The sequence below is a fragment of the Leopardus geoffroyi genome, chromosome A2 (assembly GCF_018350155.1).
Source record: "Leopardus geoffroyi isolate Oge1 chromosome A2, O.geoffroyi_Oge1_pat1.0, whole genome shotgun sequence".
In the NCBI taxonomy this organism is placed as follows: domain Eukaryota; kingdom Metazoa; phylum Chordata; class Mammalia; order Carnivora; family Felidae; genus Leopardus; species Leopardus geoffroyi.
In genome coordinates, this window is record NC_059331.1 from 63,576,693 (window position 1) to 63,602,593 (window position 25,901).

General features: G+C 44.8%; 1 protein-coding gene across 2 annotated transcripts in view; it reads right to left on the bottom strand.

Moving 5' to 3' along the window:
• Window positions 1-7,290: 7,290 nt before the first annotated feature.
• The window catches only part of SUN3 (Sad1 and UNC84 domain containing 3), a 32,043-nt gene continuing 13,432 nt past the window's right edge, over window positions 7,291-25,901 (bottom strand). The window contains exons 4-10 of one of the 2 annotated variants that reach the window (XM_045494245.1): window positions 24,540-24,580; window positions 22,828-22,909; window positions 21,208-21,292; window positions 16,483-16,598; window positions 15,320-15,487; window positions 8,765-8,857; window positions 7,291-7,607 (exon numbers count right to left, since the gene is read on the bottom strand). In XM_045494245.1, coding sequence (XP_045350201.1) covers window positions 7,488-7,607; window positions 8,765-8,857; window positions 15,320-15,487; window positions 16,483-16,598; window positions 21,208-21,292; window positions 22,828-22,909; window positions 24,540-24,580 — 705 coding nt within the window. In that variant the 3' untranslated portion in view covers window positions 7,291-7,487. Of the gene's footprint in view, window positions 7,608-8,764; window positions 8,858-15,319; window positions 15,488-16,482; window positions 16,599-21,207; window positions 21,293-22,827; window positions 22,994-24,539; window positions 24,581-25,901 lie in introns of both variants that reach the window. The other variant, XM_045494244.1, reaches the window with a different exon arrangement.

Genomic DNA, 25,901 nt, shown 5'->3' on the forward strand with positions numbered 1-25,901 from the left:
TCATGACCTGAGCCAAACTTGGACGCTTAACCGACTGAGCCATCCAGGAACCCCCCCCCCCCCCAGTTAAATTCTTATAATGTACATGATAGAAATGATGGCAGAGAATTAAAAAAAACAAAATAGGAAATATACCTTCAACTGTATCCAGCCTGGTTTTCCAAATACTATATTACCCATGTTAAGAACGTATTATTTTAGGGGGTGCCTGGGTGGCTCAGTCGGTTAAGCATCTGACATCAGCTCAGGTCATGATCTCACGGTCCGTGAGATCGAGCCCTGCATCAGGCTCTGTGCTGACAGCTCAGAGCCTGGAGCCTGCTTCAGATTCTGTGTCTCCCTCTCCCCTGCTCTGTCTCTCTCTCTCTCTCTCTCTCAAAAATAAATATTAAAAAAATGTTTCAAAAAAGAATGTATCTTTGTAAACAATGTTTCATGCAATATTGATCTTTATTATTTTTTAAATTTTATTTTTAAATTATCTGTACACCCAACACAGGGCTCAAACTCACAACCCCAAGATCAAGAGTCACCCCGTTCCACCAATGGAGCCAGCCAGAAGCCCCTGCTCTTTACTTTAAATGACTTAATTTATGGGGCGCCTGGGTGGCGCAGTCGGTTAAGCGTCTGACTTCAGCCAGGTCACGATCTCGCGGTCCATGAGTTCGAGCCCCGCGTCAGGCTCTGGGCTGATGGCTCAGAGCCTGGAGCCTGTTTCCGATTCTGTGTCTCCCTCTCTCTCTGCCCCTCCCCCGTTCATGCTCTGTCTCTCTCTGTCCCAAAAAAAAAAAAAAAAAAAAAAAAAAAAAGTTGAAAAAAAAAATTAAAAAAAAAAATGACTTAATTTTATGCCATAAAAAATAAAACAGATTTTTTTAAACTCGCCAGGAAGACTTCTGTGATTTTACATTCTGCATAGACAAAGGCCCAAATAACAGAGGGAATTTTGCCCCAGCAATTATAAAATTAAGCTGGAATGATGTTTACTTGAATGGGAAAAGGAATCTTCTGTATGAAGCCTCACAGTTTTCTTAAACTAAATAGGTTCAGTAAACCAATAATTCCAGTTCTGATCATTAAATATACAGACACTGCTACCCCAAGTTTTTTCCAAATGAGTGTGGGGTGAGGCGCAAGATCAGCAGTGATGTCTAGAAACCTGTGTGCTCTTGAGTTTTCTAGCACAGAGCACTCTCCCTTTGCTGTCAGTCCAGCCAGTAAACAGCCTTCCGATTTAAAAACCGGCCACACCTCAGCGGTTGGTAAATCAGTCCCAGGAGGATCTAGGAAACAGTGCTGGTGCTGTTTGTTATGTTTGTGTATTGTGCAAGGAAATGCCCTAATTTAGTCCTAAAATGGAAATACAGCTACAGTGTGGCAAATAAAAGTGTTTACTGCCTGTCTGTCCTGGAAGCTGCACACGCCCCATGGGGGGCAGGTGACTGCTCACCTCCAGTCCCTGCGGGGAGGCCCATCTGTGGTCCCCCTGTCACGAGGCAGTGCTGGAAATCCTACGCAAGGGGAAAGAGACTGGCACAGCTCAGAGCTTCTGCATCGGATCTGACAGGCGATATTTCTCTTTTTTCTTTTATGTGAAAAAACTGTAAAATGAGGGTGTGCATACTGTAGAGGTGGTGTGAGAGCACGCCTTCTGACAACTGTACTGTTTACGGGATGGTTTTGCTTAAATAGCTTTTCAGCGACTTCATCTTTTAGACGTGGAAGGAAAAATACTTCAATAAATTGCATAAATCTTTTCTTAATGTTTATCATTTTTGACAGAGAGAGAGACCGAGCATGAGCAGGGGAGGGGCAGAGAGAGAGAGGGAGACACAGAATCTGAAGCAGGCTCCAGGCTCTAAGCTGTCAGCACAGAGTCTGATGCGGGGCTCAAACCCATGAACCATGAGATCATGATCTGAGCCGAAGTCATTCGCTCAACCGACTGAGCCACCCAGGAGCCCCATACATTTCATAAATATTTTTTTAAATTAACATTTGTGGAGCCCACGAGAGCTATGAGGCATGGTGCTCAGGGTTGAGGTTCTGAGGAAGGGGACACCCAGCACCGAGGACAAGGGACATGGGCATCTGTTGGCTACTGTGTCCCACATACAAGGTGCCATTGAAATAGTATCTGTCAGCAGGGTGAGTTAGATAACCATCGCTTCTACATCACCTTCTCCTGATATTATCACTTTGATAACAAACACCCATACAGCAAGTGCTATTACTGCCATCTTATTTTTGTACATGTTTATTTATTTATTTTTGAGAGAGGGAGGGTAGGGGAGGGGCAGAGGGAGAGGGAGAGGGAGAATCCCAAGAGAATCTGTGCTGTTAGTGCCGAAGCCTGATGTGGGGCTCGAACCCACGAACCGCAAGATCATGACCTGAGCCGAAACCAAGAGTCAGATGCTTAAATGAGTAAACTGGGCGCCCCTATGACCCCCATTTTAAAGATGGGGGACTACAGAGAATTGGGGATGTGAGGTGTGGTCACAGCGTAGGCTGTTTGGCTAACGGGCTGGTTACCTTAGGTGCATTGGTTTGGCAGAAACGGAGACAGCTGGGAGCAGGTGGGAGCATCCCGTGGCCCTGAGGCTCGGTTCACGGACCCTGCGCTCAAGAGAGGGACCAGATAGGACTGCGCTGAAGCTTCCCTCTCCTGTGCCCACATGGGTGCTGACATCCCGCCACCAGCGCGACCCGTCTGCGTCCTCGTGCTCAGGAAGGCACAGGCCAGCTCTCCGGCGTCTGTCTTCTCTCCTTGTGTCCTTGCGGGGCCGTGGCTTTCAGATGGGCCACGGGCTTCCCTCATGTGCCCAGCCAACACTGAGCCAGGTCACACTGGGGACCCCTGTCCCAGGTCTCTTGTGCCAGAAGCGTCCCGACTTTCCATTTCCGCATTTTGTCCTTTTAAAAATGTCCTTCCTTCTGTTTCTGTTTCTCATTCTCCCTTTACTTATTTAATATCCACCTTCCCCCCTGGGCCATGGGGAAATGATAAGACAGGACATATGTCCGCCCCGGGGCTTCTGGCATACAGCTCAGAAGACACTTGTCATTTCCTAAGTGACAAGAACACTAGCAGCATCTTAATGCTCTAACATGTGGTCTTTGGCCCCATTTCCTGACTCAGAGCTTGTCAGTCCCTGGGAATTTCCTGGGTGATAAGAGCGCCTTTGATTTAATCAGGGGACTCTTGGTGCACCCCATGTAGGGGCTGCTCACCAGAAGACCAAACCGTGATCCTAAGCTTGGAACTTTCAGTCCCACCCCTATTCCCCAGACTGGGGAGGGGGGCTGGGCATGGAGTTAATGATTGATCACGCCTAAGTGATGAAGCCTCCTGAGAGTCCCAACAGGGGGCGCTTGGGTGGCTCAGTCTGCTAGGTGTGTGACTCTCAATTTTGGCTCAGGTCACAATCTCATGGTTTTTGTGAATTCGAGCCCTGTGTCGGGCTCTGCACTAACAGTGCGGAGCCTGCTTGGGATTCTCTCTCTCTCTCTCTCTCTCTCTCTCTCTGCCCCTCTGCTGCTCACACTGCCTCTGTCTTTCCCAAAATAAATAAGTAAACTTAAAAAGAAATTAAAAAAAAAATCCCAACAGTACAGGGTTCAGAGAGCTTCTGCATTGGTGGACACATCCATGTGCCGGGAGGGTGGCACACCCCAACTCCACAGGGACAGAAGCCTGCATATGTGGGACCCTTCCAGACCTCACCCTATGTATCTTTGTCTGGCTGTTCATCCTTGTTCTTTATTATATAATAAACTGGTAAATGTACGTATTTCCCCCAGTTCTGTGTTCTGGCAAATAACTGAATCCAAGGCGGGACAGGTGGTCATGAGAACCTCCGATTCGTAGCCAAGTTGGACAGATATTGTGGGGAACCTGGGGACCTGCCACTTGGCATCGCAGGTGAAGACAGTCTGGTGGGACTGAGCCCTTAACCTGCGGTATCTGCACAGGCTCTGGTTAGTGTCTGAACGGAGCTGAACCACAGGATGCCCAGCTGGTGTCATAGACTTGCTTGGTGTTGGGGGAACAAAAGCCCACATCCAGCGTCAGAAAGTGGTCAGGTCGTCGTGTGAGAGTAGAGAAGAAACACGGCAGAAATGAGTTTTTCCTTTACAACCATTATGTAAGAAAGCAAAAGATCATGTCATAAAAAAGGTTTGATGTCTAAGTAGGTAATGTTTTCCCATGATCTGAAAACAAAATATTATGCAGTGGGACATTTTGCTCCCACCCACGTGGGAATCCTCCTGCTAAACACTGCTGATGAATAACTTTCTAGGTACAAACATGTATATACATGTATTTTTTTTTTTTTTTGCACATGACATCTTGTTGAGTCAGAGGGTATACGCATCTGTAATGTTGCTAGATATTGCCACGTTCCCTGCGTCATGGTTGTGCCTGTTCACGTTTCCACCAGCAATGTGTGGGAGCCTGTTTTTCCAAAGCCTTTCCGTTAAAGTGTGATTGAACTTTTGAATTGTTCTAATTTCACTGCTGAAACAAGGTTCCGTGTCACTTTTTCCATTTTTCATAAAACAAATACATTTGAATACCTTTTTACATGTTTCTGTGAGCCCTCAGTTCATACTTTTGGGCTGTATTTCTGTACCTATTGATATTATTGTTGCCTTCCTGAGACTCTTGACATATGGGAAAGTAAGTCCTTCTGATATCAATGGCAAGTCTTTTTTTCCTATTTTGTTTAAGGTTTTGTTGGCCATGCGGAGGTTTTTTGTTGTTGTTGTTGTTTGGGATGTAGTGGAATTTATGTTTTTTTCTTTTGTGGTTTCTGAAGCTTGAATCATACTTGGAAAGGTCTTCCTCTAGCCAGTGCCATGCAGGAATTACCACAGGGTTTCTTGTTTTATTTTTATGGTTTAATTACACCTGTTAATCTTTTACTGCGTTGGAAGTTCCTCATGTTGTAAAGTGAGTGATATGGTTGCAACTTTATTTTTCTAATGAGCAGATAATTGCCCCAAGCCCAGCCTTGTTTTTCTTTTTTCCTCTTGAGAGGCAGAGCGAGAGGGGGAGGAGCAGAGAGAGAGAGGAGAGGGAGAATCCCAAGCAGGCTCCACACCGTCAGCACAGAGCCAGACACGGGGCTTGATCCCATGGACCGTGAGATCACGGCCTGAGCCGAAACCAAGAGTCGGACGCTTAACCTACTGAGCCACCCAGCCGCCCCAGCAGTCTTCCATCCCCTTTTGAGATGCCGCCTGCATCACATACACTGTTCCCACACAGATAGGGATCCATTTCTGACATACCGGAAAGACTTTCTTGTCTGTTCCACGGGTTTGTCAATGTTCTGGTACCACACCATTATTTTGCATCTCTTTCTCTCTCCTAAACGATTCCGGAATGCCAATCCCAGTGTGTGGGGTTTTCTTCTTCCACACCAAGCAATTCTCCAACACCAGGGGAGTGTCCTACAGTTCAACTCAAGTCTAACACTGTCTGCCTGGAGACGGCGTCCGAACCGCAGGCTGAGGGCTGGGTCCCACAAGGCTGCCTCTCCCCCCACCCCTGCTACAGATGTCCGGGTGTCACCTGTGCTCCTGGCTCATGCCCCCCTCTTCTTGGGTTCAGTTAACTTGCTGGAGTGGGTCAGAGGAGTGAGAAACACTTTACTTACTGGATCACCGGTCTATTATAAAAGGACAGAACTGGGGTGCCTGGGTGGCTCAGTCGGTTAAGCGGCCGACTTCGGCTCAGGTCATGATCTCACGGTCTGTGAGTTTGAGCCCCGCGTCGGGCTCTGTGCTGACAGCTCAGAGCCTGGAGCCTGTTTCAGATTCTGTGTCTCCCTCTCTCTGACCCTCCCCTGTTCATGCTCTGTCTCTCCCTGTCTCAAAAATAAATAAAACGTTAAAAAAAATTAAAAATAAATAAATAAAAGGACAGAACTCAGAAACAGCCAGACGGGAGAGTTGCCCAGAGCGACCACTGGGGGGAGGGCATGGAGCTTCCATACCTCCCCAGGGTGCAACTAACCCCCAAATCTCTGCGCTCACCAACCCGGAAGCTCTTTGAACCCCATCCTTTTGGGTTCTTGCACAAGCTTTAGTATGTGAGCACACGTGATTTAATCATTGGCCACAAGTGATTGAGTTCCATCTCTAGTCCCTCTCCCTTTACTGGAAGGTTGGGGGCGGGGCCGAAGGTTCCAAACCACAAATCCTGGTTGGTTCCCTGGCAACCAGGGTGTTTTAGGGTCCTTAGGTGCCTCCCTCCACCAGCCCAGGTCACCTCATTGGCCTAATAAGAGACACCCTGATGCTCTCATAAATTGCCAGTGTTTTAGGAGCTCAGAGCCAGAAATGCAGACAAAGGCCAAATGTATCTTTCTTATTATAAATCACAGTATCATAGAGTTATTTCCCTCTGTTGATTCTTTCAGAGGGTTCCTGGCTTCCTAATGTGTTTATATTTCCATTTGAACCTCAGAATCAATTTGGTTCAAAGCACAACTCTTTTGGTTTCTTAGGTATATATGTCTTGTAATTTTTTTTTTAACTTTTTAAAATTGAAAATATCCAATACAGGTGCTAAATGTAGGCAGAATAGTGTGAGTGGACCCTCGTAGGCCAGCACTCAACTTCAACTTTCGTTTACGGCCAATCTTCTTCATTGACCCCCCCGACGCATGTCCTCCTTGTATATAATTTTAAAACATACCCCAAATATATCATTTCATCTGTAAATATTTGTTTGTTTATTTAATTTAAATTTTAGAGGAGGGGGAGGGGCAGAGAGAGAGAGAGAATCCCCAGCAGGCTCCACACTGTCAGCGCAGAGCCTAATGTGGGGCCTCAAACTCTCCAATCGTGAGATCATGACCTGACCTGAGCCGAGATCAAGAGTTGGACGCTTAACAGACTGAGCCACCCAGGGGCCCTGATGTCGATTTATATAATTTTGTATCTACTAACTTCCTGCAGCTTCTTCCTCGTTTGTAATGTATTCCTTAATTGGCTTCACTTCATTTCAAGGAATTCATCAAGCCGTCTGCAAATAGTCAGGGACAGACTTTTTCTCTAATTTTTGCCTCTAATTTCTTCTGCTTACCTGCTTGCATTGAGCCAGTGCCTGCAGTCACTGTCTGATCACTTTTAAATATACATATACTTCATAGCCGTGACGGTGCGTACCCATGGCTTGTATACTTATGCTTGTATGAATAATGGAGACTGTTGACTAATACCAGCTTCTTCCAAATACATATTTTCAGTGCTTCCACATGATGCATCCTCAAAAGCTACACTACCACAAGAAGATTGAATTTATTTTTGTATTTTTTATGAGTAAAACTCATTCACATTTTCTGGGCAGGTATGAACCACTTTGAGGTTCCCCTCCCACCCCCATTTTGATGCCTATGGGTGCGATGAATCTAAGGAAGTAAGACGAGTCACATATTCTGGACCTGTGGTCATGGCCGTCTGCCTGGCTTCCTCTAGGGGTACTCTCCTGGGGTGCCGTGGACCCTGAACCTATACAAACACGTGTACTTCAGGTGACCCCAGTTGCTGAGGATTTTAAGTTTCACACATAATAAAGGTTCGGAAACTTCGTGCTGCAAATAAAGAGAAGATACAAATCAATGCCTTATAAAGAAAACCATCTCAAAGAATCCCAAGGTATGCAGATCTAATGGAGAATTTATGGACGCTTTCTTTCCTTCCTAAACAGTATTTTATGAGACACCAGTCTAATGGATGGGAAAACAAGTTCCTTTAAGTACAGGGCTCATAAGAAGGGTGAGAGAGAAGGAGATAATGTGGTGGTCTGGACATCAAATGCCTCTGCCCGTCCCACGGGGTCCCCGTGTGGGAACGGGAGACACGGCTAAACAATCAAATAGGAAACCCCACTGGGTCATTCGTTTCTGACACATATAGTGTTTTCAACTTAGATTATCTCAGCGTTGGCCGAGAGGTATCGTATGCAGCACACTTATTTTGACACGGTAGGCGATGCCGTCTTAAGTCTTCCTGTGGCTGATGAGAAATAACGAAAATATATTTCATATACCTTAATGGCTTTCAGGGGGTTTATATCTTACCAGGTGGCATTTTCCCCCCCTTGAGTTAGGAAGAGAGGTATCACTCACACTGTGTGATAGAAGTATTTATTCTCTCTTCCTGAGTTCCTGTCTCCCTACAACCATCTCTATCCCCTTTACCCAATGGGAGATAACATACTATCAAGGGAGCCCAAGAGGTAAGAGAAGGAGTGAGAAAATAATTATAGTAAAAAAAAGGGGGGGAGTAGCAAATAAGGAAGAATCCGGCTTAGAACACATTCTGGTACTTGCCTGGTGTTTTGCATTAAAATCCATGTAGCATGGGGCGCCTGGGGGGCTCAGTCGGTTAAGTGTCTGACTCTTGGTTTCAGCTCGGGTCATGATCTCACAGTTTGTGGGTTCAAGCCCCACATTGGGCTCTGTGCTCACAGTGCAGAACCTGCTTGGGACTCTCTCTCTCCCTCCCTCTCTCTCTGTGCCCCACCCTGCTCACTCTCTCTGTCTCTTTCTCAAAAATACATAAACTTAAAAAAATAATTAAAAAAAATCCATGTAGCACTTGGAGCTACAAATTAAAGTTCAGCTAAGCCTTCCTTAGCTCACACTTTTGTCATAATTATCCTCTCACAGCACTTTGCATCAACCCCACAAACCCATTCTGGGGATGGAGCTCCTCATACCCCATCTTTTCCCGGGGCTCTCATTACCTGGAGCTTGAATGTTTGAATGGTGGTTCCTGTTTTGTTATACACAAACCGACCCAGGAGAATTTCTTCTCCCTCACAGTGTTTCAAGATGCCCTGTGAAAGGAAACAACAGACATGGGGGCGTGTCACGAATGGATGCTCAGTTGAATAAACGGAGCCTATTGTCTGTTCAAGTAGCCACAATTCACGAGACACCTTGGGTGTCTACCAGGGCGCGGTGCTGTGCTAGGCGCCAGTGCTGCCCTATAAACCCAAAAGGCATTTAACTGGGGGGCTTGTGAGGCAAGAAACGGGTTGACCACAGGGCTGACTGGACATATAGACGATAGGTAGATCAATTGATAAAACGATCGATTGATCAATAGATAGATAATAGTTGGATAGATAACAGATCAACCAACAGGTAGATGATAGATAGATAGATAGATAGATAAGTAGATGATAGATGGATAGATAGATCGACCAATAGGTAGATGATTGATAGATGATAGATAGATAAGTAGATGATAGATGATAAATAGACGATAAATAAATAGTATCTACCTATAGACAGATTGACCAATACGTAGATGATAGATAAGTAAATGATAGATGGTGGATAAATAGATGATAGATGATAGAGACAGAGAACCAGAGCAAATCCCAGCATTAACTCTGGTCTAATAACTGAATTTGCTGTTGGCATACTTTGAATGAAGGAAACACAAGATAAGTTCCCATGCTGACCCAATGTTTTCCAAAATGAGCGAAATTTAACCCAATTGCCAGACTCAGACAACCCAAGTAACTCCAAAAAGTAAGCTTTTGTTGACTGAAAGAAAATAGTGTTATTTGCATGCTATTTCCCTTGGGCTTTTTCCTTCCTTCTCTACCCTTCAAAATGGAAGTTTTTTGAGAGGGGAAAGCCTGGTGGAAATTAATTTTGTGAATCTAAACTTTGTCATTAGTTTCCCCAAATCATGGAAACACAATGCACGAAGGGTCCATTAGTTCAACTGTTTTATAATGAAAATTATATGATATGTAACTTTGATATGTAAACTTTATCACAATTTTTTAAACATGTCAGCTCTATACCTAACATGGGATTTGAACCCATGACCTCAGGATCAAGAGTCATACACTCCACTGACTGAGCCAGCCAAGTGCCCCATTATAATTTTATTAAAAGAATTGGCTACACCATGATTTTTAAAAAAAAATTTTTTTTTTCAACGTTTATTTATTTTTGGGACAGAGAGAGACAGAGCATGAACGGGAGAGGGGGAGAGAGAGAGGGAGACACAGAATCAGAAACAGGCTCCAGGCTCTGAGCCATCAGCCCAGAGCCTGACGCGGGGCTCGAACTCACGGACCGCGAGATCATGACCTGGCTGAAGTCGGACGCTTAACCGACTGTGCCACCCAGGCGCCCCGGCTACACCATGATTAAACAATGCAGCCACAATTATATGTACATACAACTCAAACCTCATAAGTAGCTGACCCAAGAACATGGGTTCAACCATGTGGATCCACATATACATGGATTTATTTTGGTAAACATAGTACAGAACTGTCTTTTCTCTTCCTTTTGACTTTCTCCTTTTTTAATGTTCATTTATTTTTGAGAGAGAAAGAGAGCAAGTGGGGGAGGGACACAGAGAGGAGGACAGAGGATCTGAAGTGGCTCTGTGCTGACAGCAGTGAGCCTGACGTGGGGTTCGAACTCACGAACCTCGAGATCATCACCTGAGCCGAAGTCAAATGCTTAACCGACTGAGCCACCCAGGTGCCCCTTTTTGTGAGTTTCTTCATAACATTTTCTCCTCTCCAGCTTCCTTCCTTGGAGGAATACAGCGTATAATGTATGTTACATACAAACTATGTGTTCATCGACTGTTTATGGTATTATAAAACTTCTGGTCACCGTAGGCTGTTAGTAGTTAAGTTTTTGGCCGGTCAAACATCACCACTGCTGGGGGCGGGCGGCCAGCTGTAGTTTATCCTGTTAAGGGAGGTGTGCGAGTTTCATTGCCGCCTTCTTTATCACTGCTTTAATTTCACTGCTTCATAAATTTGCTAAGAGAAGAGAAAAAGGATGAGAAGTGGTTTTTATTGCCTGACGGGCTACCCATAATTCATCTGTAATGAGCAAACGAGTGCACCTCTCTGAGGTGGGGTTCGACCCGCTCAGATCCAACCTAAGTCAGCTGTAGGTGTCAGCAGGCTCTGCGTCAAAGGGGAGCAGCTTCTGTTCTGTCCTGTGACCCCAGAATCATGGCATTTATAGGCGTTCCAATGGTGCACAGAGCAGGCTGGGCGCCCATGTTTTAACTGTGAGACCCCTCCAGATGGGGTCACCAGGGAGCTGAAGAAAGGCACAAATTGGGCGCCTGGGTGGCTCAGTCGGTTAAGTGTCTGCCTTTGGCTCAGGTTGTGATCTCATGGTTTGTGGGTTCAAGCCCCGCGTCGGGCTCTGTGCCTGCTTCAGATTCTCTGTCCCCCCTTCTCTCTGCCCCTTCCTCACTCACACTCTCTCTTAAAATAAATCAACTTAAAAAATTTTTTTTAAAGGCTTAAAAAAAAGAAAGGCATAAACCAACAGGGAACACCTGGGAACAGGCACTAAGACAAGAAGTCTGCAGATAGCCAGCTGGTGACTGGTGGAGTGGCCTGGAGAAAGCATGGATTACCCTGTGTGTAGTGGGACCAACAGCATGTCGATACTGTCATTGCAAGTATCCAGAAAGGGCAGAGATGGGGTCATTGGGGTGGGGGCTGGGAGGGGGCTGCATTGGGGTGGGGGGAGGGTACCATGCACCTGTTCTCACAGCGTGTGGCTGGTCACGCTGAAATCTCCACGCAACAAGGTTGTGGGATTCCTTGAGGGTCAACCTAACCCTGTATCACACTGGGGGCTCCGGAAGAAACAGCCCAAGCAGACCACCCACCCAAGAAGCTCACACACCAAGTGTGCAGAGCTTTGAGCTAGCTTTTCACCCTTTGTCTTTGAAATGCGACAGAAAAGCATCACCAGACACGAGAGAAGAGCCACTTTCAACAAATAGGAAAAGTGGTATTTGGGGATAAAGACAGGGGAGGGAACAGAAGAAAACACCACAGAAATGAAACGAATTCTGTTAATATCTTCCAAAACTGAACATAGTGTATCCATGAAGGAAGACATTTAGACTCTAAAGACGGGAGTTATTCACAGAAAAAAGAAAAAGTCTTGGAATAATCATGACAGCAGAAATGAAGAATTCAACAAATGGGTTAAGATATAAGTTGGCAAAATCTTTCAGAAGGTGGAGCAAAGAAACAAAGGAGAATCAGAGAGAAAAGATTGTTTTTTTTAAATAATAGAAGAGGTGATTACGTTGAATCCCCAGGATGCAGAGATGAAGTTCATGCAGATCAGATAAGAGGGGGCAATGCGGACAAGAAGGACATCTTTAAAAAGTAAAATAAAGAAGAAACTTAGAAACTGTCTGACATGAAGGAACATAATGGCAGGATTTTGACACTCCTGAAAAAGAGATAATGAATGTTTTTGTGATAGGGATATAGAAAAGTAAGCAAATTATTTTTTAAGTTTATTTATTTATTTTGAGAGAGAGAGAGCAGGGGAGGGGCAGAGAGGGAGGGAGAGAGAGAGAATCCCAAACAGGCTCTGCACTATCAGCACAGAGCCCGACGTGGGGCTCGATCCCATGAACCTCGAGATCATGACCTGAGCTGAAACCAAGAGTCGGATGCTTAACCGACTGAGCCAGCCAGGTGCCTCAAGCAAAGTGAATTAAAAAGAGACATTTGTTGTCCTCAGGAACATCAAAACTCTTACACAAAGAAACTCATACAATATGGCTCAAATGAGAACATCACTGACACGGTTACGGCGAAAACACTGCATACCGATTGAAAGTAAGAGATACTGTCTGGCAGCATCTCGAACATGAAATGCAGGTTTACCATGTGATCTAGTAATTCCACTTCCAGGTACAGTTCTGAGTGAAAAGAAAACCAGTGTCCACACAAAGACTCGTACACAAACGTTCCCAGCAGCATTATTCATCACAGTCAAAAAAGTGGAAGCAAACCCAACGCCCATCATCTGACAAATGGATACATAAAACGTGGTCTATCCACCCAGCGAAGTAGTTATTACTCAACAATTGAAAAAATAAAGTGCTGACACGTTATGACACAGATGAACCTTGAAAACATGATCCCAAGTGGGAGGAGCCATTCGCGAAGGACCACATGTTCTATGATTCCATTTATAGGAAATATCCAGAATGAGTGACTCTACAGAGACTAAGTAGGTCAGTGGTGGCAGGGAGTGACAGACGGAAGATGAGAGGTGACAGCTAACGAGTGCACGTTTTCTGTTGGGAGCAACAAAAATGTTCCAGGGGCGCCTGGGTGGCTCAGTTGTTGAGCGTCTGACTCTAGATTTTGGCTCAGGTCATGATCTCACAATTCGTGAGATCAAGCCCCACATCAGACTCTGTGCTGATAGTGCTTAGGATTCTCTCATTCTCTCTCTCTCTCTCTCTCTCTCTCTTTCTGCCCTTCCCCCTACTCGAGCTCTCAAAAGAAATAAACATTTTTTAAACATGTTCTAAAATTGATGGTAGGGATGCATCCTCAACTCTGTGAATATACCACAAGCCACTTAAGTGTATATTTTATGTATTTGAATTGCTCGCGTGTGAATTACATCTCAATACACTTGTTGTTGTTGTTGTTGTTGTTGTTGTTGTTGTTGTTTTATAAAAAAGTAAGACATAAAACTTTGGGGAGGTTGGGAGAGCCACGGAAGAGGCTACTCTTCATTTTTCATCAAAGGATGCCAATGGATTACAAGCAAAACTGAAAGATCAAGAAGTAGAAGTAGGGGCACCTGGCAGGCTCAGTGGGAGGAGAGTGTGACTCTGGATTTTGGGGGTGGTGATTTCAAGCCCCCACATTAGGTATAGAGAGTACCTTTTTTTTAATTTCTGAGTAATACTCCATTGTGTGTGTGTGTGCGTGTGTGTGTATGTATGTATGTATATATATATATATATATATATATATATATATACACACACACATATCTTTTATTTTATTTTATTATTTTTTAAAATTTACATCCAAATTAGTTAGCATCTAGTGCAACAATGATTCCAGGAGTAGATTCCTTAGTGCCCCTTACCCATTTAGCCCATCCCCTCTCCCACAACCCCTCCAGTAACCCCCTGTTTGTTCTCCATATTTAAGTCTCTTACGTTTTGTCCCCCTCCCTGTTTTTATGTTATTTTTGTTTCCCTTCCCTCATGTTCATCTGTTTTGTCTCTTAACGTCCTCATATGAGTGAAGTCATATGATTTTTGTCTTTCTCTGACTGACTCATTTCACTTAGCATAATACCCACCTGTTCCATCCACGTAGTTGCAAATGGCAAGATTTCATTATTTTTGATTGCCGAGTAATACTCCATTGTATATATACACCACATTTTCTTTATCTACTCATCCATTGAGGGACATTTGGGCTCTTTCCATACTTTGGCTACTGTTGATAGTGCTGCTATAAACATGGGAGTGCATGTGTCCCTTTGAAACAGCACACCTGTATCCCATGGATAAATGCCTAGTGGTGCAGTTGCTGGGTCATAGGGTAGTTCTATTTTTAGTTTTTTGAGGAACCTCCATACTGTTTTCCAGAGTGGCTGCACCAGCTTGCATTCCTAAGAGATTACTTTTCAAAAAGGGAATGTAGGGGTGCCTGGGTGGCTCAGTCTATTAAAGTGTCTGATTTCAGCTCAGGTCGTGATCTCGCGGTTCATGAGATCCAGCCCTGCGTCGGGCTCTGTGCTGACAGTGTGGAGCCTGCTTGGGATTCTCTCTCTCTCCCCTCTCCCTCTGCCTCTCCCCTACTTGTGCTTTATCTCTCTCTCAAAATAAATAAATAAACTTAAAAATAAAGAAGTAACAGGGGCGCCTGGGTGGCTCAGTCGGTTAAGCATCCGACTTCAGCTCAGGTCATGGTCTCACTGTTCCTGAGTTCGAGCCCTGAATCGGGCTCTGTGCTGACAGCTCAGAGCCTGGAGCCTGTTTCGGATTCTGTGTCTTTCTCTCTGTCTCTGCCCCTCCCCCGCCCATGCTCTGTCTCTGTCTCTCTCAAAAATAAACATACATTAAAGAAAAGTTTTTTAAAAAGAAGTAACAATAAAAACAGATATGAAGGCAAGTATCCAAAGGAGTGGCTAAAACTGTTGCAGGCAGAAGCTTCCAGAGAGTAGAAACCTGGGGTGAGAGCCCTGGCACAAGAAAGTGCTGAACTATAAGCATATAAGAATGTTCATTTTTAAATTGTGCACAGATAGCTTTGATAAAAGCAAAAAAAAATTAAGTAATAGAATGTATCTGGTCCAACCCTTGCCTTGTCGATGGCAGAGCAGAGGTCCAGGGAACAAGTAACTCTCTCACAGTGATAAAAACGGTTAGCTGCTCATCCCAGCGTCTGATTCCCAGCCACCCCCTCCTATCATAACCCCTCGGAACACCGATTTTGATTGCCTCTCACATAGACGGAAAATTCCTTGGGTGCGCTGGAGATGTTTCCTGAGGGAGACACCTTCTGGGAGATGTGCTCCATGGTAACAGCAGTGGGTGTGATCTTCCTGGCGAGCTGGATCAGGGCGTGACCCTGGGAACCTGGGAAGGCCCAGCACTTTCCAGGATGGACATCCGGCTGGAAAGAAAACATGGAGTTAGTCTCTTATGTGGCTGTATAAATCCACTGCTGCAATATTGGTCAGCAAACCACTATTGACCACAGATCTCACTTACGCCCATAACATGAAGGCGTTTTATGGGTACACATCACGCAGGAAAACTGCCAAGATACCTATGGGTTCGGTTGTTCTTCCAGAGCACATCATGCTTATGGCAAACAAAGCCCTTTATTGCAGGATTATATATTATATGATTAGATCATTGATTTACGGTGTTTTCTTTTGTTGCTCTAATTAGACTGTGGGCAGCTAGAAGGCGGCGAGTTGGCATGGGTGGTAAAGATATGATGGTGGTGGAGATGGAGACGGCATTGGTCGTAAGAAAGAAAAATGACGCGTCTACCGCTTTCTAGATCTAGAGTCTGGAATGAGATCCATACGATTGCTCCTGAAGGGCTTCCTACCTTGAGAACTGACTTTAGGTTTGTAGGTTATAGTTAAGAAGAGCCCCACCATCTGCTGATGTCTGTCCAGAGCCTTTTGAATTGAACTCGAGTGTTAGCGGAAATCTTATTTGGAAATTTCTCCTGTTGTAACTGGACTTTGTAAGAATGCATTGGCCTGCGCAGCATGTAGCACAGTGTGGGAGCTGAGGGGACATGCACCTTGAGCAGGCATTTGTTCGAAGACTGAAGCTTTCAAAGAAAAGGGGGGTGGGGCACAGAATCAACGTAAGGAAAAGACATGGAATGTCTATGTCCTATTTAAGAAGCCAAATCATCTAGTCTACTGATCTTAAAATAATAAAAACAACTAATAATTAATCAATCATAATTTACTGCTCATACAATAAGAAAAAATTTATATAGTTTGATGACTATTGAAATGCAAGAGGATGGGTTCAGATTCTGTGACAAGTTCAGAGTGGCCTCTGTTTCGGTGTTAATATTTTCATGATACATAATAAGAACAAAACCCTACAATAATAGATTCCTCTTAGTCTAGCTTTTACCTGAAGAATAACATCTGGGGGCATTTCATAGGTTAAGAACCCGATCCCATGCCAGTAAAGCTTTGCTTTGTTATTTTTGTAACTTTCGGAGGTCCCAGCTTCAATGACAGAGGCCCCTAAAAAAACAATTAAAAAAATAAAACATTATGCAACCCCAAACACGTCACTTGCATTTTATTTATTTTACTTTTTATTTTATTTTATTTTATTTTATTTTATTTTATTTTATTTTTCAACGTTTATTCATTTTTGGGACAGAGAGAGACAGAGCATGAACGGGGGAGGGGCAGAGAGAGAGGGAGACACAGAATCTGAAACAGGCTCCAGGCTCTGAGCTGTCAGCACAGAGCCCGACGCGGGGCTCGAACTCATGGACCGCGAGATCGTGACCTAAGCTGATGTCGGACGCCTAGCCGACTGTGCCACCCAGGCGCCCCTATTTATTTTATTTTTAAGAGATATTTATTTATTTTTAGAAAGAGAGGGGGCACAGAGGGACAGAGAATCCCAAGTCGCCAGCACAGAACCCAACATGGGAATCGATACCATGAATCACGAAACATGAGATCATGACCTGAAGTGAAATTAAGAGTCAGATGTCCAACCAACTGAGCCACCAAGGCACCCCAGTCATTTATATATATATAAATGTGTATATATATTGTATGTATATAACTGTATACATATGTATATAGAAATAACATTTTTTAAATGTTTATGTATTTATTTTTGATAGAGAGAGAGCTAGCAGGAGAGGGGCAGAGACAGAGGGAGACAGAATCCCCATCAGGCACCACACTGTTAGCACAGAGCCCTATGTGGGGCTCGAACCCACAAACCGTGAGATCATAACCTGAGCTGAAACCAAGAGTTGGAAGCTTAACTGACTGAGCCACCCCCCACCCCGGTCATTTGTATTTTAATAATGGTGTTAGCAAAGTATTCCCAGGCAGATTACAAGTAAGTTAAGGTTCACACTCGGGAACTGGCTGGGAAAGTATGACTTCTGGCTCTCATTACTGATGAGATGTTGTCACTTTGAGAAAATCATGTTTGTTCCGTGTAATTTCACAAAACTTCTGAAACTGGTATTAACTGAATTCCAGAGCAGTTGCATCAGAGGTGGAAATATCATATGCATAGCGTTTATTACTTAAACAGACATATGGACTCCCATATTTTCACAGCTCGTGTGATGAGACTTTATGTCAGCCCAATCTACTTGAAAAAAAGCATAAAACCCGACGTTATAAATGTATCCACAAGTTATATTCGTAAGAGCAATTCTGTAGATTCACTGAGCTTTAATTTTAACCGAAGAAATCCAAAAGTATACTCGTCGAATGTTATCCCTTCAGGTTATTTCAGTTTAGAAACAAAATGTAGTTTAGACACAAGAAATTAAGAAAATGCAAATCGTTTCCTCAAGCTGTATCTGGATATCACAATACAAAGCTAAAAATGCCTGTACCTGACTGACTATCCAGTTGCCAGTATTTTTTCTGAGATGGCAGAATCTGAAATAGTTACTGTGCACCTAAGGTTGCCAGATTTAGCAAGTAAAAATACAAGACTCCCAGTTAAATTTGAATTTCAGATAAAAAAATAAGCAATTTTTTAGTATGAGCATGTCCCATACAATATATGGGAGATACTTATACTTAAAAGTTAGTTGCTGTTTGCCTGAAATTCACATGTAACTGGGCATCCTTTTTTTTTTTTATACTAAGCAGGTTTTCTTTTCTTTTAAGATTTTTTAAATTTTATTTATTTTTGAGAGAGAGACAGAGAGGGAGAGAGAGATAGAGAGAGAGGGAGAATCCCAAGTAGGCTCCAGGATATCAGCACAGAGCCCTACATGGGGTTTTATCCCACGAACCATGAGATCACTGCCTGGCCAAAATCAAGAGTCAGATGCTTAACCTACCAAGCCACACAGGTGCCCCTAAGCAGGTTTTCTTGATCAATTTTTTTTTTTTAAGATCTTATTTTTAAGTAATCTCTACACCGAACAAGGGGCTTGAACTCACAACCCTGAGATCTCACAACCCCGAGATCAAATGTCAAACACTCTACTGACTGAGCCAGCCAGGCGCCCCCGGTATATAGTTTTGTTTTTTTTTTTTTTTAAGAATGTATATGTATTCACTTTTTCATTCATTTATTTTTAAATTTCTAATCAGCTTTATTGAGATAAAATCCACATACTACATTATTCACCCATTTCAAGAGTACAAGTGGGTGGTTTTTCGAATATTCACAGAGTTGTACAACCATGACCACAATCAATATTAGAACATTTCAATCAGGGGCACCTGGGTGGCTCAGTCGGTTGAGAGCCCAACTCTTAATTTTGGCTCAGGTCAAGATCTCACAGTTCGTGAGATCAAGCCCCGTGTCAGGCTTTTTGCTGACGGCACAGAGCCTGCTTGGGATTCTCTTCCTCTCTCTCTGCTCCTCCCCTTCCCCAAATAAATAAATAAACATTTAATTAAAAAAAATTTTTTTTAATGTTTATTTATTTTTGAGAGAGAGAGACAGAGAGACAGAGAGACAGAGCATGGGCAGTGGAGGGGCAGAGAGAGAGGGAGACACAGAATCCGAAGAAGGCTCCAGGCTCCGAGCTGTCAGCACACAGCCGGATGTGGGGCTCGAACCCACGAACCGTGAGATCATGACCTGAGCCGAAGTCGGACACTTAACCCACTGAGCCACCTAGGCGCCCCATAAATAAATACACATTTTAAAAAAGAAATCTTTTCTGAACTTAGTCACACGGATCTTTCTTTTAGAAGTTTTATAGCTTTAAACTTTACATTTAGGTCAGTCTCCCATTTTGAGTTAATTTTTGTAAGGTGTAAGTGATGAGTCGAGATTTATTTGCTGAAAATGTCTCACTTCTCCAGCACCATTAACTTGCCTTTTCTCCTTTGCCAAAAATCAACTTGCCCTCTATGTGTGGGACTATTTCTGGACTCGCTATTCTGTTCCACTGATTTCAGCAAGACCACACTCTGTTAATTACTGTAGCTCTGTAATAAGCCTTAACATCAGAGAATGTCAATCCTCATACTTTGTTCTTCCTTTTCTTTTTCTTTTTTATATTTATTTTGAGAGAGAGAGAGAGAGCACAAGTGGGGAAGTGCAGAGAGAGAGAGTCAGAGGATCTGAAGCAGGCTCCAAGCTGACAGCAGAGAGCCCCATGCGGGGCTTGAACTCACAAACCACGAGATCATGACCCAAGCCGAAGTCAGACGCTTAACTGAATGAACCTCCCAGGCTCCCCTGTTCTTCGTTTTCAAAACTGTTTTGGCTATTCTGGTTCCTCTGTGATTCCACATACATTTTAGAAACAACTTGTAGATTTGTATAGACAATTCTGCTGGGATTGAGTCAATAGACCAGTTAGCGAGAATTGCCATCTTAAATGAATTGACCCTTCTAATCCATAAACGTGTAACTCACCCCCACGTGGGTCACTTCTGGGTTTTTCATTGCCCTCCACAATCTGCCTGCTTTTGTTTACTTTTCATCAGACTTGGGTCTGTAAAAAGCCAGACTTTTTATATTTTATATATATATATTATATATATAATATAAATATATATTATATATATATAAATATTATATATATATAATATAAATATTATATATTTTTATATTTTGTCCAAAACTTTTAGTCATATGTAATCAGTTGGTGGAGGAGGTGGGGGGATGGGAAGCTGGCATGGGCTCCCTCCGTCTTGGCTCAAGAAGCTGGTATCGTGTCTCACGTTTATTGAGAAACCATAACCATTTTCTGCTTTCCCTTACTCTAGTGGGTTACCCCTGGACTTACACTTGTCATCATGAATTCTTCAAAATGGAAGCCGTAAATACATTCAATAGGGAAGAGGAAAGAAAGCATAAAAATGGTGTATCCAAATGCGAATACCGAAAAAAAAAAAGGATTCTGCAGTTCACCTTCCTATGCTTTATCTCAATGTTGATTCTCCCCAAACTTCAGGGAATTCAGGTTCAGCAAGTCTCTTCTCTTGCTCTCTTTCAACACACACACACACACACACACACACACACACACACACACACACAGACACACCGTATAATCATTCTAGTCCAAATGCTGTCAACTCGATACAGGATACAGATTTATTGCCCCACTCTAAATCTGGCTTTGTCAGTTGGTAAATACCAGTGTGACTGCATGTGCTTTACACTTTCTCCCTCTTTCTCTCTTTCTACATGGTTCACTGAACACATTGTTTATAGGCTATCACAGACAGGTAGAGAATATTAAGGTTCATGGTCTAAACTCTAAGCACTTAAGCATTCATTTTATTAATGGCAAGACATTTAGAACACATCCTGTCTTTCACCACGATTATTCAATCACGAATAATGCATTTAGATTAGTCATTAGCAGTCATTGTAGGTTGTAATGATTGTGTCACCTGTTCTATTTTCTGCATCCCCAACCTCACTGTGACACGTCAGCTTCCTTCATGGTCCTGGACTCATGCTAATGAAGACGCACACCTTTGCTGCCTCCGAGATGCGCACCCAGAAAACATCAACTACAACCATGTCTATAGTCTGCCTCATTGTCTAGATTTGCTCATTTTTCCTCCTTCTCAATTACTGGACAGATAACTATGTTTTCTTAATAAGCACATATGGAGAATCGAGACCCTTGGGAAGCATGAACTTTTTCCAGTTTTTACTCACCTGCTGACTTAAGGGCATAGTCAGCCATCTGGACTTGGTCTTCTCTCAACTTTTTAAGGATGGAATTCACCAAGTTTGACATTTCCTGTACAAATATTAAAAAGGGGTTTCTGTTAATCGCAGCCAAGTGTTTGAGTTTTGACAATTCACTTTGTCGATTTGGACCTACGTGCCACCATCTGCCAAATAACAATAACAGTGAACATCTACTGAGCTGCACACATCCAAGCACTGTGCACAGATTTCTAATGACCTTCATGGCTCTGTGGGATCGCCACTCCCCGGGGCAGCTGACACGTGTCCAGACACCCTCCAAGTCCCAGCAAGGTTGGACCGAAGGCCGCTTTGGAAGCCCCAACGACTGCCTGTCGTACTGTGATCCCCACCACCCCCCATCATTCGGGTCTCATTTAGTAATAAAGACTTGAACATTCTGTAAGTATTCAGGAATCAAGGCAGTTGACAGAGAGCACGTGACTGCTTGTTAGAAAGTATCCATCCTTTGAGTTAATATAGGACTCTTGGTTACGCAAAAAGACCACTGATTTCACCTCAGGTCATGATCTCACAGGTCATGGGATCGAGCCCCATGTCAACCTCTGCAATCACAGCACAGAGCCTGCTTGGATTTCTCTGCACCACGCCCCCTTTCCCTCCCTGCTCTCTCTCTCTCAAAATAAATAAATAAACTTAAAAAAATATATTGGTTTCTTAAGGGCATTCTGAATCTCAAAAAGCAGAAGCCCCACCCTTCAAGCTGTGACTGATGGAAGCCCTTGTCCCAAGGCCATGACAAAATAGGGTCTGGAAGACAGCAGGTGTCAGGGTGAGGTTTCCGGGTGCTTCAGAAAGTAGACATCATTCCCTCTCTCCCTCCCTCTCTGCCCATGTTGTCTCTCTCAAAATAAATAGATAAATAAACTTAAAAATATACTTTTAAAAATAGGGCCACCTGGGTAGCTCAGTCAGTTGAGTGTCCGACTCTTGATTTCAGCTCAGGTCATGATCTCACAGTTTGTGAGTTTGAGCCCCATGTCAGGCTCTGTGCTGACAGTGTGGAGCCTACTTAGGATTCTCTCTCTTTCTCTCTCTCTCTCTCTCTCCACCCTTTTTGCTCATGCTCTTTTCCTTTCTCTCAAAATAAATAAACAAAAAAAATGTATAATATTTTTATTTATGGACCTGAATCAGGCGCACTTGACCTTATCAGTACCCAACCTGGGGCTCAACCCCAACAACCATGAGATCATGACCTGAGCCGAAATCAAGAGGCAGACACTTAACTGACTGAGTCACCCAGGCGCCCCCAAAATGCTTTGTTCTTTAAGTACGTGTGTATAGACATCAGGGGCTGCCACTTCTGAATGATCTTCTGTTTGTTTTACTGGAAAATAAAACAGAATCAGTCATTTATTTTAGCGGGAAGTCAGTCATATTGCCACAGTCTTCTCTGCGATTCAGCAGTGATGAAAAATTGGGTGTGTGCGGCAAGCTTTCCTGAGGTAAGCTGCTGTCAGGGAGAAGGTTAGAGAGGAGGACACAAGCCACATAACAGCCTGCACTCGATCTTTCTGCGCCGAGAAGCCGTGGAGTGTGACCCCCCCCCCAAGCCTCCCTCACCTCGTCGATGGCCCCCATGGGGTTCCGGTCCTCGCCTCCATCCGTGTCCCCGCTGTAGTTGTGCAGACCATCTCGCGTATCTCTAAGCAAAGCCTTCAGAACATCTATTTGTTCAATCAAAAATACAATTTCTCGGAAGTTGTTCTCCAGAGTCTGGCTTTCCTTCCTGTAAATGGAGACCCCCAGTGTGAAGGGTGGGAGTGGGGGCTTCCCATCACCAGCCGGGCTTCAGGAGTGGCCGAGGAAGAAGCGATGAGGCTTTATGTTGTAGCGGAGACCAAGTCTCAAGAGAGAGCTCAGGGCCACCCCTTTGTCTAAAGAACCGCCTCTAACTACCGATGAAAGGCAAGGACACTCAGGGGAAGCTTCTGGAAGGCGGCCCAATGCTTAGGGCACACTCTTCCCAGGCAACTGGGGCTCATCCAACCTTGCATGTCCCTCCCTCAGGGCTCTGGCCGCCCTGACTGAGACTGGGTGATTTCATGGTGTGAATCCTCAAGCCTAACCCCCACCTTATTTGAATGGGGAACCCCCTGCATCTCCAGTGGGGCATGGAGCTGTGGTCTTCAACCTGAGCCCTGAGGAGGGCTGGAGGCTGCAGTCCAGGGCAACTCCCTGTCACTGTCACTGGCGAGGAGGGTGCCAGACTTTACTCTTGAAGAATAGGTTCTGCCATTTTGACAGTTTGAAAATGACTGGTGGGCTGAATAAGAACATGTCAAGCCAGTAGGTATTTCTCTCTCTCTCTCTTTTTTAATGTTTATTTATTTTTGGGAGAGAAAGAGAGAGAGTGCGAGTAGGGGAGGGACAGCAAGAGAGGAGGACAGAGGATCTCAAGCAGGCTCTGCACTGACAGCAGAGAGCCGGATGCAGGGCTCGAACTGTGAGCTCATGACCTGAGCTGAAGTCGGACGCTCAACCGAGTGAGCCACCCAGGTGCCCCAACAACAGGTATTCTCTTATGTTGAAAAATGTAAGCACTACTTAGCTAGTATTTTCTCCCCAATTTGTAAAACAATACATGTTCACAGTTTAGAAAATATAAAACGCTTCCAGAAATAAACACCGTTACAGTTTGGTGTGTTTCTAACACTTTTTATTCCATGCAAAAAAGTTAGTAGCAAAGTAGAGATCCTGTTGACAATTTTGTGTCCTGCTGCCCACAGGGAGGGCGCCTGGGTGGCTCAGTCGGTTAAGCCTCCAACTACTGGTTTCAGCTCAGGTCCTGATCTCACGGTCCGTGAGTTCGACCCCCATGTCAGGCTCTGTGCTGACAGTGCGGAGCCTGCTTGGGATTCTTTCTCTCCCCCTCTCTCTGTTCCTCCCCACTTGTGCTCTCTCTCTCTCTCTCTCTCTCTCAAAATAAATAAACTGAAAAAAAAGAATGACCCACAGAAGCAGGAATGATTTCATTTTTTTTAAAATTTTTTTTTTCAATGTTTTATTTTTTTATTTTTGGGACAGAGAGAGACAGAGCATGAACGGGGGAGGGGCAGAGAGAGAGGGAGACACAGAATCGGAAACAGGCTCCAGGCTCTGAGCCATCAGCCCAGAGCCTGACGCGGGGCTCGAACTCACGGACCGCGAGAAGTCGGACGCTTAACCGACTGTGCCACCCAGTCGCCCCTGATTTCATTTTTATAGTTTTACGAAAACATCCCACTGCTGCAGTCCCGCCAGAAAGCCCCAAGTGGCAGAAAAATCTCACTCACTTTAAAAGCTCCAGGTGCTCCTTTGGCATACGAAGTCTGGCCTGGAAAACAAACAAACAAAGAAACCAAATCAGTCCCAGTCCTGCCTGTCTGAATAGAGTTAGTCTTATTCGTAAAGGGGAGAGAAATCACATTTCCACCCTGATACACATGCATGGCAGGTGGGACGCTGAGTGTCCTCTGAGACACCTGTGTCCTTTCCAGCCTTTCCTTGGAAAAGTCACGTTCAGGGGAGATGATCTGAAAGCAGGGGGTCTGTTGTACTGGAGTCCAAGAGGCTGTCCGTGAGGACACAGAACGGGGCGGGGGGAGGGCAGAAGGAGTGGGGAGGCGAGAACGAGGGAGGGAGGGGGGTGGAGGGCCATGCTAAGGCCTTAGGCTGTCCTTGTAAACAGTGAGGGGCATCCCCTTTCTACAGGAGGGACCCGATCATCGATCATCGGAAGAAGCGCGGACATTGATCTAGGCTAACAGGTGTCTGAACAGAACCATCTCCTGTTTGCACGGATGATGCGGCCCCGTGGCTTCCAGGCCCGTCTACAAATGACTGCAAACCCAGCAGCCTCCAACAGTAGACAGGTGCTCTCTTGGTCTTGGAGGCAAGAAGTCAAATCAAGGTGCCGGCAGGGCCGTGCTTCCCTCTGAAGCTGGGCGGGAGGGACCCTCTGCCTCCTGGTCCTTCTGGGGTCTGGTGGCTCCCAGCTCCCTGGCGTGGAGCTGCCTCACCCAGTCTCTGCCCGGCGCCCAGGCCTTTTCCGCCAGGCGCCTCTTCAGGGACACCTGTCCCTGGGTCAAGGGCCCGGCTGGGAAATCCAGGATCCCTAAGTGTGTCTGAGGAGACTCTTTCCAAATCGAGGTCACGCTCACAGATTCTCAGGCTGCGAGACTGGCCTTTGGAGGTCACCTTTCAACCCGCCGCAGTGACTGTCGATGCGCTGTCTGGGCAACGGTTCCCCATCCTTCTCTGCTGTTATTGCTTCTCTGTCTCAAAGACCTGACCTCCTCCAAGCTGGCTCTGCGGAAAAACAGCGCAGGCACGGAGGGCATCCCATCGGAGGGTCCCCTCTGAGGACCGCGGGGCCAAAAGCAGCACGGTGTGGCACCCGGAAAAGATGACCACCCCCCCCCCCACCGTTTGTATGTTTTTAACCTGCTGAGCAATTTAATTCCCTGTAGGCTCCCCTCAACATGTTTCCCTTGCCAGGGACGTGGACTTGGGGGGCTGATTTTGGGCAGGGAGAGACATTTATTTCTAGTTTTCTAGAGTTTCTGTCTAGTACATTTATTTCTAGTATTTCTGGTTTCTGTCAGTACAGGAAATGTTTTCAACTTTTATCTCTTGTTTTCACCTTTGGCCTTAAA